The following is a 14,602-nucleotide window of genomic DNA, read 5'->3' as shown; positions in this document are numbered from 1 at the left end:
TAATGGATTTTATTTATTTATTTGACAGACAGAGATCACAAGTAGGCAGATAGACAGGCAGAGAGAGAGGGGGAAGCAGGCTTCCCGCTGAGCAGAGAGCGCGATGTGGGGCTCAATCCCAGGACCCTGGGATCATGAACTGAGCTGAAGGCAGAGGCTTTAATCCACTGAGCCATCCAGGCGCCCCCAGGAAAGTCTCAGTTGTTTAAATTCATATAGCAAAACAGAAAATCTTGTAATATTACTTAATATAGTTTGAACTCGTCTGGTGGCACTTCTTTTTAAAGTTTTAATTTTAAGTAATTTTTACACCATGTGGGGCTTGAACTCACAACCCCGAGATTGAGAGTTGCGCATTCTACCGACTGAGCCAGCCAAGCACCCCACGGGACACTTAAATCACATTTTTTGGTCACAAGATAAACAGATGTGGCACTAAGATGGGACATTAAATTTTCTTAATAGCTACCAAGGCATAAAACATGAGCTAAGATCATGATTTTTACCTAGCCACACGGACTGTCTCAGGCTCAAAAATATCTGATGGGAGTAGCAAGGGGCTGGCTGTTGTTGCCCCCATTTCTGAGACTCCCTGTGAGCTGAGATTAGTTGTGGCCATGGTCTGGTGGCCAGGGAGGACTTGTGTCTACTACGTCTCTTGTGTTGCCCTCCAGCCAAGTTACATGCTACAGTCGGAAGAACTCCGGGCCTCCCTTCTGGCAAGGTATCCCCCTGAGAAACTCTTCCAAGCAGAACGGAACTTCAATGCTGCTCAGGACTTGGATGTCTCACTTCTGGAAGGGGACCTGGTGGGCGTGATCAAAAAGAAGGACCCTATGGGCAGTCAGAACCGCTGGCTGATTGACAATGGAGGTAGGAATATTAGACCTCAGATTACTCTAACTCTAAATGAGGAGAAAGTTATTTCTGACTGTATCCAAATCTTGTCTAGGCCGAAAAAGAATAAGAAAAAAAAAAAAAAAGAAAGAAAAGAAAATGAGAGTCTTTGATTAAAGGGGAAAAATAACCTTACAAGTTCTGTCCATCTTGGGAGAGTGCAGTGCCCAAGTCATTACCAAAACAAAATCTGTCTTTGGTTTTGGTTTTGTTTTCACAAATTCCAGAAGGGGCTCCATTTCTTACCTTTGCAGGCTCTTGCCAAGCTTCACAGCTCTTCCAGGCCATGCTTACAGGCCCCCGAGCCCTTTCAACCTGTTCCAAGTGAACCACAAAATAAGCTGCCCTCTTCCAAGCTCTGGAAATGGGTTTTGAGAATGTGTGAATTTAGAACCTGTAGTAAAGGGTTTTTTGTTTGCTTTACTGGTTTTACCTCATGACTAGGGAATGGCTTTAAAAATAGCTTTATAGCTTTTTTCTAGCAGGGGCTAGGGGGTTTGTTGGGTACAGAATTTAAAGAAAAGTAAAAAAGAAAAATCCATGTCATTTTTCCACTATTCCAAAAATTCAAAAAGCTCTCAAAAACAAAGGGCTTTTTTCCCAGAACTCACTCACCAAAACCTTCCCTGATCTGAACTTATTTGGTAGCAAAATCCCAGCAAAGTGTTGTGAAGCTGTTTATAATTGTAACTCCTCTCTTTTGATGTGAATAGTCATACATTATAGAAACATCAGTGGGTTTAATTATGAGGCGGTGACCCAGACCCTGCTGGGGTTGTCATGTCATAAACCGTATACGGACCTGATTCCTTTTCCCAAATTCAAAAAGGCTGAATTCCAAAACCTATCTGGCTCTTAGCATTTTAAATAAGGACTGTGGGCCTATACAATGAACTTCTCTGTTCACACCACCGGAATGGAAAATTGTGACATTCTCAGTTTGAAAGTATTTTGTGGATCTCCTCCCCCGCCCATCCTTCCTGCTTACCCAAAAAATGGAGATTGGCAGTGGGAAAGGAACGCAAGGATGGAGGGCGATGGGCCAGGGAAGCTGTTGATGGGTTCACAGAAGGGTTCCCTGTAACCATCCAGGCTGTTCAAGAAACTGTTCCACCCCTGGGGCTTTTATCTACGCCATCCCAGTGAGTGGTGGCAGGAAGCCCACGGTATTAGGATCGGCAGTTAGACCCTCTACCCCTCACCATCTGCCCAAGGGAAACCACTCCCTCTGCCCCCATTAAGGCAGATGTAACAAAAACACATTGAAGATGAAGGCGCATAGAGGTTGCGTGCTCTGGGCGCTTCCCTTGATAGATCCTCCTTTCTTACTTAGTATTATAAAAAATGTACCTGTGGCTCAAGGATTTCAGTCTTATATGTTGCAAAGTTTGAGCTGCAGACCCCTCTGTCATTATCTTAGGACATTTATTAAAGTGATCACGTGCTGTGCCCACGTTGCGTCCACATGAGCCCCCATAGACCGCTTCCAGCCTTAGCCTGTTCTCACAATACATCCACCATGTTCCCAGAGCACACGTGGAGATTCAAGTGCCCTGGATGGAAAAAGGGCTGGTGGCCATCTTCGAGCGGATCAGTCACTAGGAGGATGGTTTTTAAAATCCCTTTTTCCATACTCAGTGTATCTGAGCACATCCTTAGTTAAGTCTCTCCTAGCCTTTGTTTCCATGATGTAGATATCCTGTTCAGTTTTCTTCATCTGCTCATTCTCAAGCACATGGCCACTTGTATTACTGTCCCCTTGAATGTCCACAAGGACTCCCGTCACTCACCTTTCAGGCAGTAGTAGTAAGTTTGCCCTGGCAGGTAGCCACAGGGTTGTGTCTCCTGGGAATGACTGTCCCACCTTTTTTGTCCCTAAGCATCTTATTTTGTGTCTCTCACTATTGCCCTTGCTCTTCAACCATTTTTTTTTCGGTGACTCTGCCCACCATACATTCCATTAAAAGCACTTCCTGTTGACTCTTCCTCCCTGTAGTCACCAAAGGCTTTGTGTACAGCTCCTTCCTGAAGCCCTACAATGCGCGCCGCAGCCACTCGGACGCCTCGGTGGGCAGCCACTCATCCACTGAGTCGGAGCTGGGCAGCTCCTCCCCCAGGTTCCCGCAGCAGAACAGCAGCAGCACCCTGACCTTCAATCCCAGCAGCATGGCCGTGTCCTTCACATCGGGGTCTTGCCAGAAGCAACCTCAAGATGCCACTTCATTGAAGGAACTGGACCAAGAAGCTCTCAGTGCATCCTTAAATTTGGGTTGTTCAGAAAGCAGTCCTTCCAGATGCCCCACCGACCCAGACCCCAGCTCCCAGCCCAGGTCATGGGACCTCCCAGAGGCAGCCAAAGACATTCACCCGCCTGCCCCCGCCCTCAGGAGCTGCAGGAACTCCAGGCATCCAGAAACGGTCGGTTACTCCCTACAAGGGCGAAACGGGCAGGGAAAAGACCTTACGAGAGGGTGTACGAGAACATCCCAGTCTCTGGAAGACAAAAACGAAGAGCCAGAAAGCAGGGAGGCAGAAGGCAACCAGGCAAGTGCTCCCTGGTCGCCGTGTGGCAGACGTGGCGGGAGTGTTGGGGGGTGGGTGGAGGAGAGGGGGAGTCCGAGGCGCGCCCAGGGCCTGGGTGGTGGTCTGGGCTGAGCTCACCGACAAGTCTTATAAAGCACACACGGAATCTTGCTCTAGGAGTGAGCACCTCCACGCCTTCAGGTTGGCTGACGCTTCCCAGGCTGTTTCTGGGCCCCTTCTGCTGTGTCATTGGGCATTCACAAGGTGTTACAACGAAAACCTTTTCCACTCTGCCAGCTCATAATCCCTCATTGTATAAAGTCTGCCATTTATCCCATCTATTTGTTTTTTTATTCAAATAGCTCTGTGTTTTCCCCCTGGAATTTAGAAATAACATTCTCAGTTTTCTCTATTCTTTTTATAATGGCCTATTTTTGTCTTTATGAATTTGAGTAAGCCTTTGTGTCTTGAGCATATTAAACCTACCTATTTTAAGGTCACTTTCACATTCATGGCTGGCGAACCCCTGGTTGCCTTTGTTCCCTCTTGCGTCAGGATTTTCCATGTGTGTCTTAGACCATCTGTCTATGAGCTCATCTCCAGCCGGGTTGCCTTTGAGAGACTCAGATGTGTCCTGGGTTGTGGAGGCATTTGCCTCTGCCAAGCTCTGGATTCCAAAAGACCAGTTTTCAACACGAGCTTCTCAGCTTAGTCTTTCTATGCCACATTCCTCAGGACTACAGATGGGCTTAGGGAATTGCCTGTTCTTCAGGTGATTCGGGGGCTGCCCACTGCCCAGGACAGGCATCCAAGTTTTGGGCCAGTCAGTGGACGCTTTTCTTAGACTTGTGGAAGGAGGAGATGGCCCCCCACCTTTTAAAAATTCTGATTTTGTTTAAAAAGCTCACTTATCACTTCATCGACTCCTCCAAGTCCTAAGAGTATGTTTTCATCCTTGTGCCTCCCTGGACTTTGTGGCTTCCCCTCCCAATCACTGAGCACTGCCTATCAGCCATATTGGCCGAAAGTTCCTTCTTTCACTTTTTAAGGCAACTCTGAAAGAGTAGAAGGATATAAATTCTGGTTTTCTTTGAATCTGCCCTGTTCATTATGGTAGCTCTCAGGTCTATGTAGCATTTTAAATTTAAATTAGTTAAAATTAAATAAAATTTAAAATTAAGTGCCTCCGTCTTACTGGCCATACTTCAAGTGCTTGATAGCCCCACGTGTCTAGAGGCTGCCATATTGGATAGCACAGGTATAGAACATTCCTATCACCGCAGGAAGTCCTGCTGGACAGTATTGCTCCAATCAATGTCTCGTTTTCTCTCCCTCTCATAGGTCTATTTTGCTGTGTATACCTTCAAGGCACGGAATCCAAATGAGCTGAGTGTGTCAGCCAATCAGAGACTCAAGATCCTGGAGTTTAAAGATGTTATGGGAAATACAGAGTGGTGGTTAGCCGAAGTTAATGGGAAGAAGGGGTATGTCCCATCCAATTATATCCGCAAAGCTGAATATACCTGAACTTATTCTCCTTCTCACTCAACCTTGCTGCCTTCACTTCCTTCTGCTGAAGGGTCCTGGTGGCCCCGTGAGAGGGCACCTGCTCCTGGGACACTGGCCCCATCCGCACTGTTTAACTACGGCATGGCACAGGACACAAGATGAGTCTTGTTTCCCGCCATTGGGTTGTCAACTTTGATGCTCACTAGACTTTCTAGAATTTGAAATGGACCCCAGGGCTTGTGAATGACTCTGTGACCATGAGAAGAAAGGCATGTCTCGAGTCAGCCTTTGGAAATGAGAAATTTCCCATAAGAAGACCAGTATCAGATATATGCTGGAAGCACGCTCCAGCCTGAGAAGATGTGGGCTTGGGTTGTACCATACTGAGTTTGGGGTGGTCCCATGCTCCGTGAACAAATGCCAGATACTGACTTGGATGAAGAGAATTCTCTGGGAGCCCTTATAGACTGCGCCTCCGCACGTGGCAAGAAGTTTGTTGAGATTGTACCAAATCTGGTATTTCAACGCTTCCGTGTTTAATACACATTCATACATACATCCCCACCCCTAATTTCCAAAAGTCCCTCAAATACTACCACAATCTGTAACCTTATTTGTTTCAAATACTGCATTCCCAGATTGCCGAGCCAACATTCAGTTGTGTTCTCTTTTTTAAAAGGCTCTTATTCTTAAAGTTTGCCCCAGATATGAGGCCTACCTGGGAATAGAAAACTAGACTTTTGTCTCAAGAAAGGGAATTAAGAACACCTGACAGCCCCCTGCTCCTTCAAGTGCACCTTTGGCCTTAAAAATCCTGATGAACTGGGAGACACCTATGGGCCCCTTAGCCTTGTGTGTCTGCGGGTCGGTCAGAAGGCAGCAATGCGAGTCTCTTGTGAATAGTGTTTATATTTAGAGATGTTTATATTTAAGTAGTTATTTTATAAATAAAAGCATTTCTATGGGCCGTGAGTGTGTTTTCTTGATTTCTGTCCATGTGTTTAGCCTGAACCTTGTCGGATTTCTGAAGGTACCTTTTTGACAATTCAAAACAATGGCAAGATTCCAGACAATGAGAGAGGCTAACTGAAGAAATTCCAGCCAGAAATCCATTTTGTTAAATATAATTTCAACAGAATTCCTATACCCTCAAAAGATGCCCATGTTGCAGGTGATCGCCCCTTTTTATGCTGTTTTGTACTATAAAATGCTAGTGAAACAGAACTGAAGGCTTTAAACTGAAGGCTATAAGGTAAGCACTTTGCTGATATCACAGAGGTGGAAACTGACGCCCTAGAGATGAAGTAACAAGGCACGGAGTAGCAGCTGCGCGAGGGTGGGGATGGTAGGGGGAGAAGTAGCAGGAGCACTGGCTGCCCAGGGTTGGGGGTGGGGGTTGCTGTGGGTGAGGGGAGACCCTAGACCATGAAGCAATTACCTGATACTGTGAAGGGAGAGAAAACATGATGGGTTAGGTGGACTCTGAGAAGAAATTTATCAGTCAGCTAGGCCAACTCTTACTTTATGGACTAGGAAAATGGGATTGAGAGACATTGTGACTTCCCCAAGCCACCCGTTGAGTTTTTAATGGATCCTGAATTGAAACTTGGGTCTTGGGTTCTCTAGCTGAGTCTCTCCACCTTGTTCTGGAGCCAGACGGTCTGGCTTCAGATACTTAAGAGCTTTGTGACCTTGGCAACTTACCCAACCCATTCTTCAGCTTCCTCATCTAAAGTAGGTGGGAATACTATCCGCATCATGGGTTGTTGTAAGGATTGAATGAGTTAGTACATGGAGAGTCCTAGAGCTGCCTGATCCTTAGTAATAAATTGGAGAGCCCTTGGGGTCCAAGTCAAGGAATTTAAATTTGATGAGTCTAGTAGTAAGAAACTCTGGTAGGCTCTTAAATGGATTGTCTGTTTTAGGAAAGCTAAATGTTAAGGGGATGATTGAGAGGGAGGACAGATCAAAGGCAAGAAAATCTAATTAGTTGGAAAAAAGTTAACTGCTTTGGGCATCAGATTGCTAGAGAGTGGAAAAAAGCATTCTACAAAGACTGCAGTTGAAGAAATGATGGAATCACTGACAAAAGGGAGATCACTGAGATGGGAGCAGGTTTATGAAAAGATGAGGTTTCTCATATTAAACACAAGATATCTGCCTATCTTGCTCCTCCAGGTGTGGCCTTAGCCCAGTAGCATCACTGCAACCTGGGAATTAATGGAAATGCAGGCTCCTCCCGAGCATCCCAGAGCTCAAGATCCTGACGTGATTTATGTGCACAGCACAGTTTGAGAACCATCTGTCAAGGCAATTTTTTTTTTAAGATTTTATTTATTTGCTTGAGAGAGTGAGAGAGAGAGCACAGAGGGAGGAGAAGCAGACTCCACTGAGCAGGAAGCCCGAGGTGGGGCTCAATCCTAGGACCCAGAGATCATGATCTGAGCTGAACTTAAACGTCTGCTTAACCGACTGAGCCACCCAGATAACCCCCAAGGCAATTTTTTTTAATGGAACTTTCTACTGTCAGAAAAGTAAAAATTACAAAACCCATGGGAGGAAAGAGTATCAGATGTTTCAGAAATGTTCCTGAAGAAAATTTCTTAATCTGGTTTATCTGCTTGCTTCAACTCATGCATTTTCTCCCTTTCCTGCCTGGAAGTAGCTCTTCAGTTGTGCTTTTATCTGAGAGTCCTAGGAGAACAGAGCAGTGGTGGGGACTGCCATCTATAAAGTCTGGATTTCTGGCTTTCATCTCAAGAGCATTGTGAGAACCAAATAAAATGACGTGTACATTTTTGTGCAATGTGAGCTCTAGGACTACATGGTTCTAATAAGGATTGAATTTTGTGTCACCCTGTTTTAATTAGATTGTGAAACCAGGACTCTGCTATGTGGATTTTGTTTCAAGATCAGGATTTCAAACCAGCCCCAGAAGAACGTGGTTGTTTCATGTGGAGAACCTTAGACCCAAGGACCAAGATACCTCAAGATGACGACACATTATTCTAAATCCTCTCTCTAGTTGCCACAACTCACACAACTGGGGATTTTAAGCTCTTCTGCCTGTTAATACATTGTATTGATGGAGTTTTTACTGTCACACCTTTGCCAAGTACAACAGAACATTGCCTTACCTCACCTAGCCTGCTGGAATCTTCCTGCAATTGTTAATGAAGACCAGGATTAGTCTTTTGCCTCTATCGAGAAGGGAGAATTCAACAACAAATTGGGGACCTTGCAAAGCAACATAGGGCCATCTATTCCTTCATATCCCTCCAAGGTGACCCTCAAAGAGAAAGGAGCCAATTTAGTGTCCTCCCAGAAGTTCTGATAGTGTGGTGGGAGGGAACGAATGTTCTAGTTAGGGCAACAGTGGCGTATTCATTCAGGAAAAGTTGATTGGGAGCATGGAGACACCTGGGAATCCACTGCCGATCAGGGGGTGTCTACAGACTTAAACCATGGTACAATGCCCTGCCTGAGTACTGCCTGTCCCTGAGACACCAAGTTTTGAGCTCCAAACCATTCCCATGGCAGCTGTCCTCAGGTCCAGGATCAGGGATGCCAAGAGTGACTGCGGATCTGTCCACAGCCTCCTCCTGTGGTTGGAATCACCATGTCTCACTTTAACAAGGGACCTTCCTAAAACCCCTCAGCTGAGATCAAGAAAACCTCCCAAAAATGATGAAGCTGAATAAGATCTTCGCAGTTTGCTAGAAGGGGTGGCAGGCATGAGGACTGAAACCCATTTCAGCAGGGCTAAAAAGATGGCATAATCCTACAAATTCAGACAACAGGATTCATTGAAGATGAAACTTGGGTCTTGGGTTCTCTAACTGAGTCTTTCCACCTTGTTCTAGAGCCAGACGGTCTGGCTTCAGATACTTAAGATACCTCCATTTTGTTTCTTGTTCACATATATACAATATTGGAGAATATTGGCAATTTTATCAGAGCTTCTTAGACTCAGGGTAGTGTGTTGGTTTCCCACTGCGGCTACAACAAATTACTACAGTCTGTGGCCTAAAACAACACAAATTTATTATCTTACAATTCTGGAGGTCAAGAGTTCAAAATCCGTCTCATGGGGCTAGATTCACTGTGGCAGGGGGGCTGGTTCCTGCTTGAGGCTCCAGGAGAGAATCCGGTTCCTTGCCTTTTCCAAGCTTCTGGAAGCTGCCTGCATTAGCTTATGGCCCCTTTCTCTGACATCAAAGCTGGCAGCATAATGTCTCCTAGGGTCTCCATCATCATTCTGACTGTGACCCTCCTGCCTCTCATATAGGGATCTTTTTGATAATCAGGCCCCATGTGGGTAAGGTCATCTCAGTATCCTTACTCATGTTTGCAAAGTCCCTTTTGCTATGTAAGGTAAGTAAATCCTCGTGGGTTTGGAGGATTAGAGCATGAATATCTTTGGGGCCCATTATTCTATCTGCTGCAGATACGAAACCATGTGATATTTCTGAGGCAAATGATCTTCTTGAAAATGGAAAAATGATCCAGTTGTGGATCATGTGGATCATCACTGGTGATCCTGGAATAGGGGTCAACAGAACTTTCCTGGAAAAGATCAGATAGGAAATATTCCAGACTTTGCAGGCCATCCAGTCTGTCACAATATCTCAGCTCTGCCTTTGTAACCCAAAAGCAGGCATAGATAATACAGAAACAAGTGAGCACGGCTGTGTTTCAGTAAATCTTCATTTACAAGAACAGCCAGCCAGATTTGGCCCGGGAGCCATACCCCTCCTCTAGGTCTGGCTACAGCAAAAAGATCCGGGTTACCCATTAACTTTGAGGTTAAGTGTGCAGGAAAATGAGACCTTTTGAGGAAGGAAAATGAAAAGCTATCAAAAGTGTAATTGGTTTAGAGATGGGAACTAACGTATCAGCCAGGCAGATATTCGTGGGGCTAGGAGGTGTCTTTTTTTTTTTTTTTTTTAAGATTTTTATTTATTTATTTGACAGAGATCACAAGTAGGCAGAGAGTCAGGCAGAGAGGGGAAGGAAAGCAGGCTCCCTGCTGAGCAGAGAGTCCGATGTGGGGCTCGATCCCAGGACCCTGAGATCATGACCGGAGCCAAAAGCGGAGGCTTTAACCCACTGAGCCACCCAGGAACCCCAGGAAGTGTCTTTATGATACCAGAATGTAAACCATGACAAACCAGATCACAGTTTCCCTGCAACGGGTGCTAACAACAGAAGAGCCAGCAGGCAATGTTGTGAACATCAGGTCTGGGAGAGAAATCTGTGTCTAGATGTACAATCAGTGGATAACTTGCCAATCTCTACAGGATTCTAACCAAGCTGTTTCCCAGAGAGCTGTGAGTGACTGTGAGCTTAAGCAGCAAATGTCCCAAAGATTGGTGCTCCAGCAGAGCCTGTCATTACAGTGGAAGCCAAGAAGAGGATAAGAGAATCTGAGATCAGTGACAGTGGTTGTCAGGAAGAGGCTGTCACAGCAAGGACCAAGTTTACTAATCAATAGGGTGACCAAGGACTTGACTGAAGAAGGGAGTTCTTATACTATTAGTTCATTTTTTTCAAGTTTAGTAAAGACCAAACTAGTCTTAAGTAACTTTTCTTCCTGAAACTTTATTTTTCTGCTCATTTTACCTAAAGAAGCCCTACCCCTTTTTTTTTTCTTTCTGCAACTTCTTTCCTAAGTGACTGCTTTTTACACCGCAGCTGTTAAATTCTACAGCCTAATCTATTACTTGCCTATGAAGTAAAAGAGAGTACGTTGGAAATGGACGACTTCTCTTGTTGTTGTTGTTAACTGCTTTATTCTCATGGTTTTATTTTTATTTTATTTTTTTATTAACATATACTGTATGATTTGTTTCAGGGTGAAATGAACTGCTTCTTATAGCCAATTCCTTTATGCATTTTTTACAGTCTTTTACTTTAATATCTTCAAGCATCATAAAGCCTTTTATTTTTTTATTTTTATTCCAGTATAGTTAACCTACAGAGTTCTAAGAGTTTCAGGAATAAACTGTAGTGATTCAGCAGTTCTGTCCATGACTCAGTGATCCTCACAGTAAGTGTGCTCTTAATCTACATCTGTTTCACCCATCCCCCCATCCACCTGCCCTCCAGTGACCAACCAGCAGTTTGTTTTCTTGAGTTAAGAGTCTGTTTCTTGTTTTGCTTGTTCATGGTTTTATATATATATATATATATATAAAACATGTTATACATATATCATATATATGTGAAGATTTTTATTTACTTGGCACTGCATGAGCACAAGCAGGGGGAGCAGGAGGTAGAGGGAGAAGCAGGCTTCCCACTGAGCAGGGAGCCCGATGCGGGGCTTGATCCCAAGACCCTGGAATCACGATCTGAGCTGAAGGCAGACGCTTAACCAACTGAACCTCCAGGTTCATTTGGTTCTTAAATTCCACATATGAGTGAAATCATATGATATTTGTCTTTTCTTTTTTTAATTTATTTGACAGACACAGTGAGAGAGGGAACACAAGCAGGAGGAGTGGGAGAGGGAGAAGCAGGCTTCCGCCTGAGCAGGGAGCCCAACCCCAGGACCCTTGGGATCATGACCTGAGCCAAAGGCAGACACTTAATGACTGAGCCACCCAGGTGCCTGGTATTTGTCTTTCTCTGACTTATTTCCATTAGCATTATATCCTCTGGTCCATCCTTGTTGTAAATAGTAAGATTTCATTCTTTTCTATGGCTGAGTAATGTCCCATCGTGTACACACACCACATCTTCTTTATCCATTCCTCAGCTGATGGACACTTGGGCTGCTTCCATAATTTAGCTGTTGTAAACCTGCAGTAAACATAGGGGTGCACACATCACTTTGAATTTATGTGTTTTTGTTTTTGTTTTTGTTTTTTTGGATTAATTCCCAGTAGCGGAATTACTGGATCATATGATAATTCTATTTTTAACTTTTTGGGGAACCACCATATTGTTTTCCACAGTGGCTGCACCAGTTTGCTTTCCCACCAACAGTGGGAGATGTTTTTCTCCACATCCTCACCATCACTTGTCTCTTGTTTTGATTTTACCCATTCTGACAGGTGCGAGGTGGACCTCGTGGTGGTTTTGATTTGCGTCCCCCTGATGGTGATGATAATGAGTATCTTTTCATGTGTCTGGTGACCATCTGTGTGTCATCTTTAGAGAAATGACTGTTCATGTCTTCTGCCTATTTTTAATTGGATTGTTTTTATGTTGAGTTGTACAAATTTTATATATAAATGCATATATATACATATATATGTATATATATGCAACTATCTTCTTCCATTCAGTAAGTTGCCTTTTGGTTTTGTTTGTTTCCTTTGCTGGGCAGAAGCTTTTTATTTTGGTGTAGTCCCAATAGTTTTTAGTTTGCTTTTTTTCCTCTTGCCTCAGGAGACATATATAGAAAAATGTTGCGGCAGCTGATGCCAGAGAAATTACTGCTTTATTCTCTTCTAGGATTCTTATGGTTTCAGGGCTCACATTTATGTCTTTAATCCATTTTGAGTTTATTGTTGCAAACGTGTGAGAATATGGTCCAGGTTTCTCAACACTGTTTGTTGAACAGACTTTTTCCCATTATGTATTCTTTCCTCCTTTATCCAAGAATAACTGAGCATATAATTGTGGATTTATGTGGGCTCTCTGCTCTATTCTGTTAATCTATGCATCAATTTTTGTGCCTGTGCATACTGTTTTGATTACTATAGCTTTGTACTATATCTTGAAATCTGGGATTTTGATACCTCCAGTTTTCTTTTTCAAGATTGCTTTTGCTATTCAGGGTCTTTCGTGGTTCTGTACAAATTTTAGGATTGTTGTTTCTGGTTCTGAGTAAAATGCTGTAGAGATTTTGATAGGGATTGCATTAAATCTGTAGATTGCTTTTGGTAGTATGATCACTTTAACAATATGAGAATGGAAAATCTTCAATTTCTTTCACTAATGTTTTGTAGTTTTCAGGGTATAGGTCTTTCACCTCCTTGGTTAAGTTTACTCCTAGATATTTTATTATTTTTGATGCAATTGTAAATGGGATTGGAGTGGGGTTTTTTCATTTTTCCCTTGTTTAATTTTTTAATTTAAATTTAATTAACATAAAGTGTTAGTTTCAGAGGTAGAATTTAGTGATTCATCGGTTGCATATAACATCCTGTGCTCTTTACAACAAGTGTCCTCCTTAATGCCCATCGCTGTTAGCCCCACCCACCCACCTACCCTCCAGCAACCCTCAATTTGTTTCCTGTAGGTAAGAGTCCCTTATGGTTTGTCTCCCTCCCTGATTTTATCTTATTTTATTTTTCCCTCCCTTCTTCTATGATCCTCTATGTTTCTTAAATTCCATATATGAGTGAGCTCATTGTTTTTTTCTGACATATTTTGCTTAGCATAATACAGTCTAGTTTCATCCATATCATTGCAAATGGTAAGATTGTGTTTTTTGATAGCTGAGTAATATTCCACTGTATATATACCACATCTTCTTTATCCATTCATCTGTTGCTGATGGACATCTGAGCTCATGCCATAGTTTGGCTGTTGTGGACGGTGCTGCTATAAACACCTGGGAGCACATGCCCCTTTGGATCACTACATTTGTTTCCTCTGGGTAAATACCCAGTAGTGCAGTTGCTGGGTCATAGGGTAGCTCTATTTTGAACTTTTTGAGGTACCTCCATGCTGTTTTCCACAGCAGCTGCACCAGCTTGCATTCTCACTAGCATCATAAGAGGGTTCCACTTTCTTCACATCTTTGCCAACATCTGTTGTTTCCTGACTTGTTAATTTTAGCCATTCCTGCTGGTTTGGGATTTTGATTTGTATTTGATTTGTATATCATTGTGGTTTTGATTTGTATTTCCCTGACGCTGAGTGATGTTGAATATTTTTTCATGTGTCTCTTGGCTATTTGTATGTCGTCTTTAGAGAAATATCTGTCCACGAACTTTGTCCATTTCTTGACCAAATTGTTTGTTCTTGGGATGTTGAGTTAGATTGGATTGTTTCTTTTGCTTTTTGCTACTTCATTATTAGTATATAGAAATACAATGGCTTTCTGTATTTTTGATTTTGTATTCTTCAACCTTTCTGAATTCATTTTTCAGTACTAGTAAAGGGGTGAGTGTGTGTGTGTGTGTGTGTGTGTGTGAAGTCTTTAGGATTTTCTATATATAGTATCATGCCATCTATAAGTAGTGAAAGTTTTCCTTCTTCCTTACTGATTTGGATGCCTTTTATTTATTTTTTTTTTTTGTGGTCTGATTGCTGTGGCTCAGACTTTCAAGACTATGTTGAATAATAGTGGTAAGAGTAGACATATTTGTCTTGTTCCTGACCTTAGGGAAAAACCTCTCAGTTTTTCCCCATCGAGTATGTTTTCTGTGGGTTTTTCATATATCACCTTTATTATGTTAACATATGTTCCTTCTAAACTGACTTTGCTGAGGGTTTTCTTATCACGAATGTATGTTGTACTCTGTCAAATGCTTTTTCTGCATTTATTAAAATTATCTTATGGTTTTTATCCTTTCTTTCCTTTATTAATGTGATGTATCATATTGGTTGATTTGTGAATATTGAACCACCCTTGCCTCCTGGGAAAAAATCCCACTTGATCATGGTGAATGATTCTTTTCAGTGTATTGTTGGATTCAGTTTGCTAACATTCTGT

At 43.0% G+C, this 14,602-nt stretch overlaps 1 protein-coding gene across 3 annotated transcripts in view; it reads left to right on the top strand.

The window, feature by feature from the left end:
- The window catches only part of DNMBP (dynamin binding protein), a 101,895-nt gene extending 95,999 nt beyond the window's left edge, over positions 1-5,896 (top strand). For all 3 annotated transcript variants that reach the window (XM_032312391.1, XM_032312392.1, XM_032312393.1), the window contains 3 exons: positions 675-873; positions 2,894-3,441; positions 4,762-5,896. In XM_032312391.1, coding sequence (XP_032168282.1) covers positions 675-873; positions 2,894-3,441; positions 4,762-4,947 — 933 coding nt within the window. In that variant the 3' untranslated portion in view covers positions 4,948-5,896. The remainder of the gene's footprint in view (positions 1-674; positions 874-2,893; positions 3,442-4,761) is intronic.
- Positions 5,897-14,602: the final 8,706 nt, after the last annotated feature.

The sequence above is a fragment of the Mustela erminea genome, chromosome 14 (genome assembly GCF_009829155.1).
Source record: "Mustela erminea isolate mMusErm1 chromosome 14, mMusErm1.Pri, whole genome shotgun sequence".
NCBI classification, from domain to species: domain Eukaryota; kingdom Metazoa; phylum Chordata; class Mammalia; order Carnivora; family Mustelidae; genus Mustela; species Mustela erminea.
This window is presented reverse-complemented; position numbering and strand designations above follow the sequence as displayed.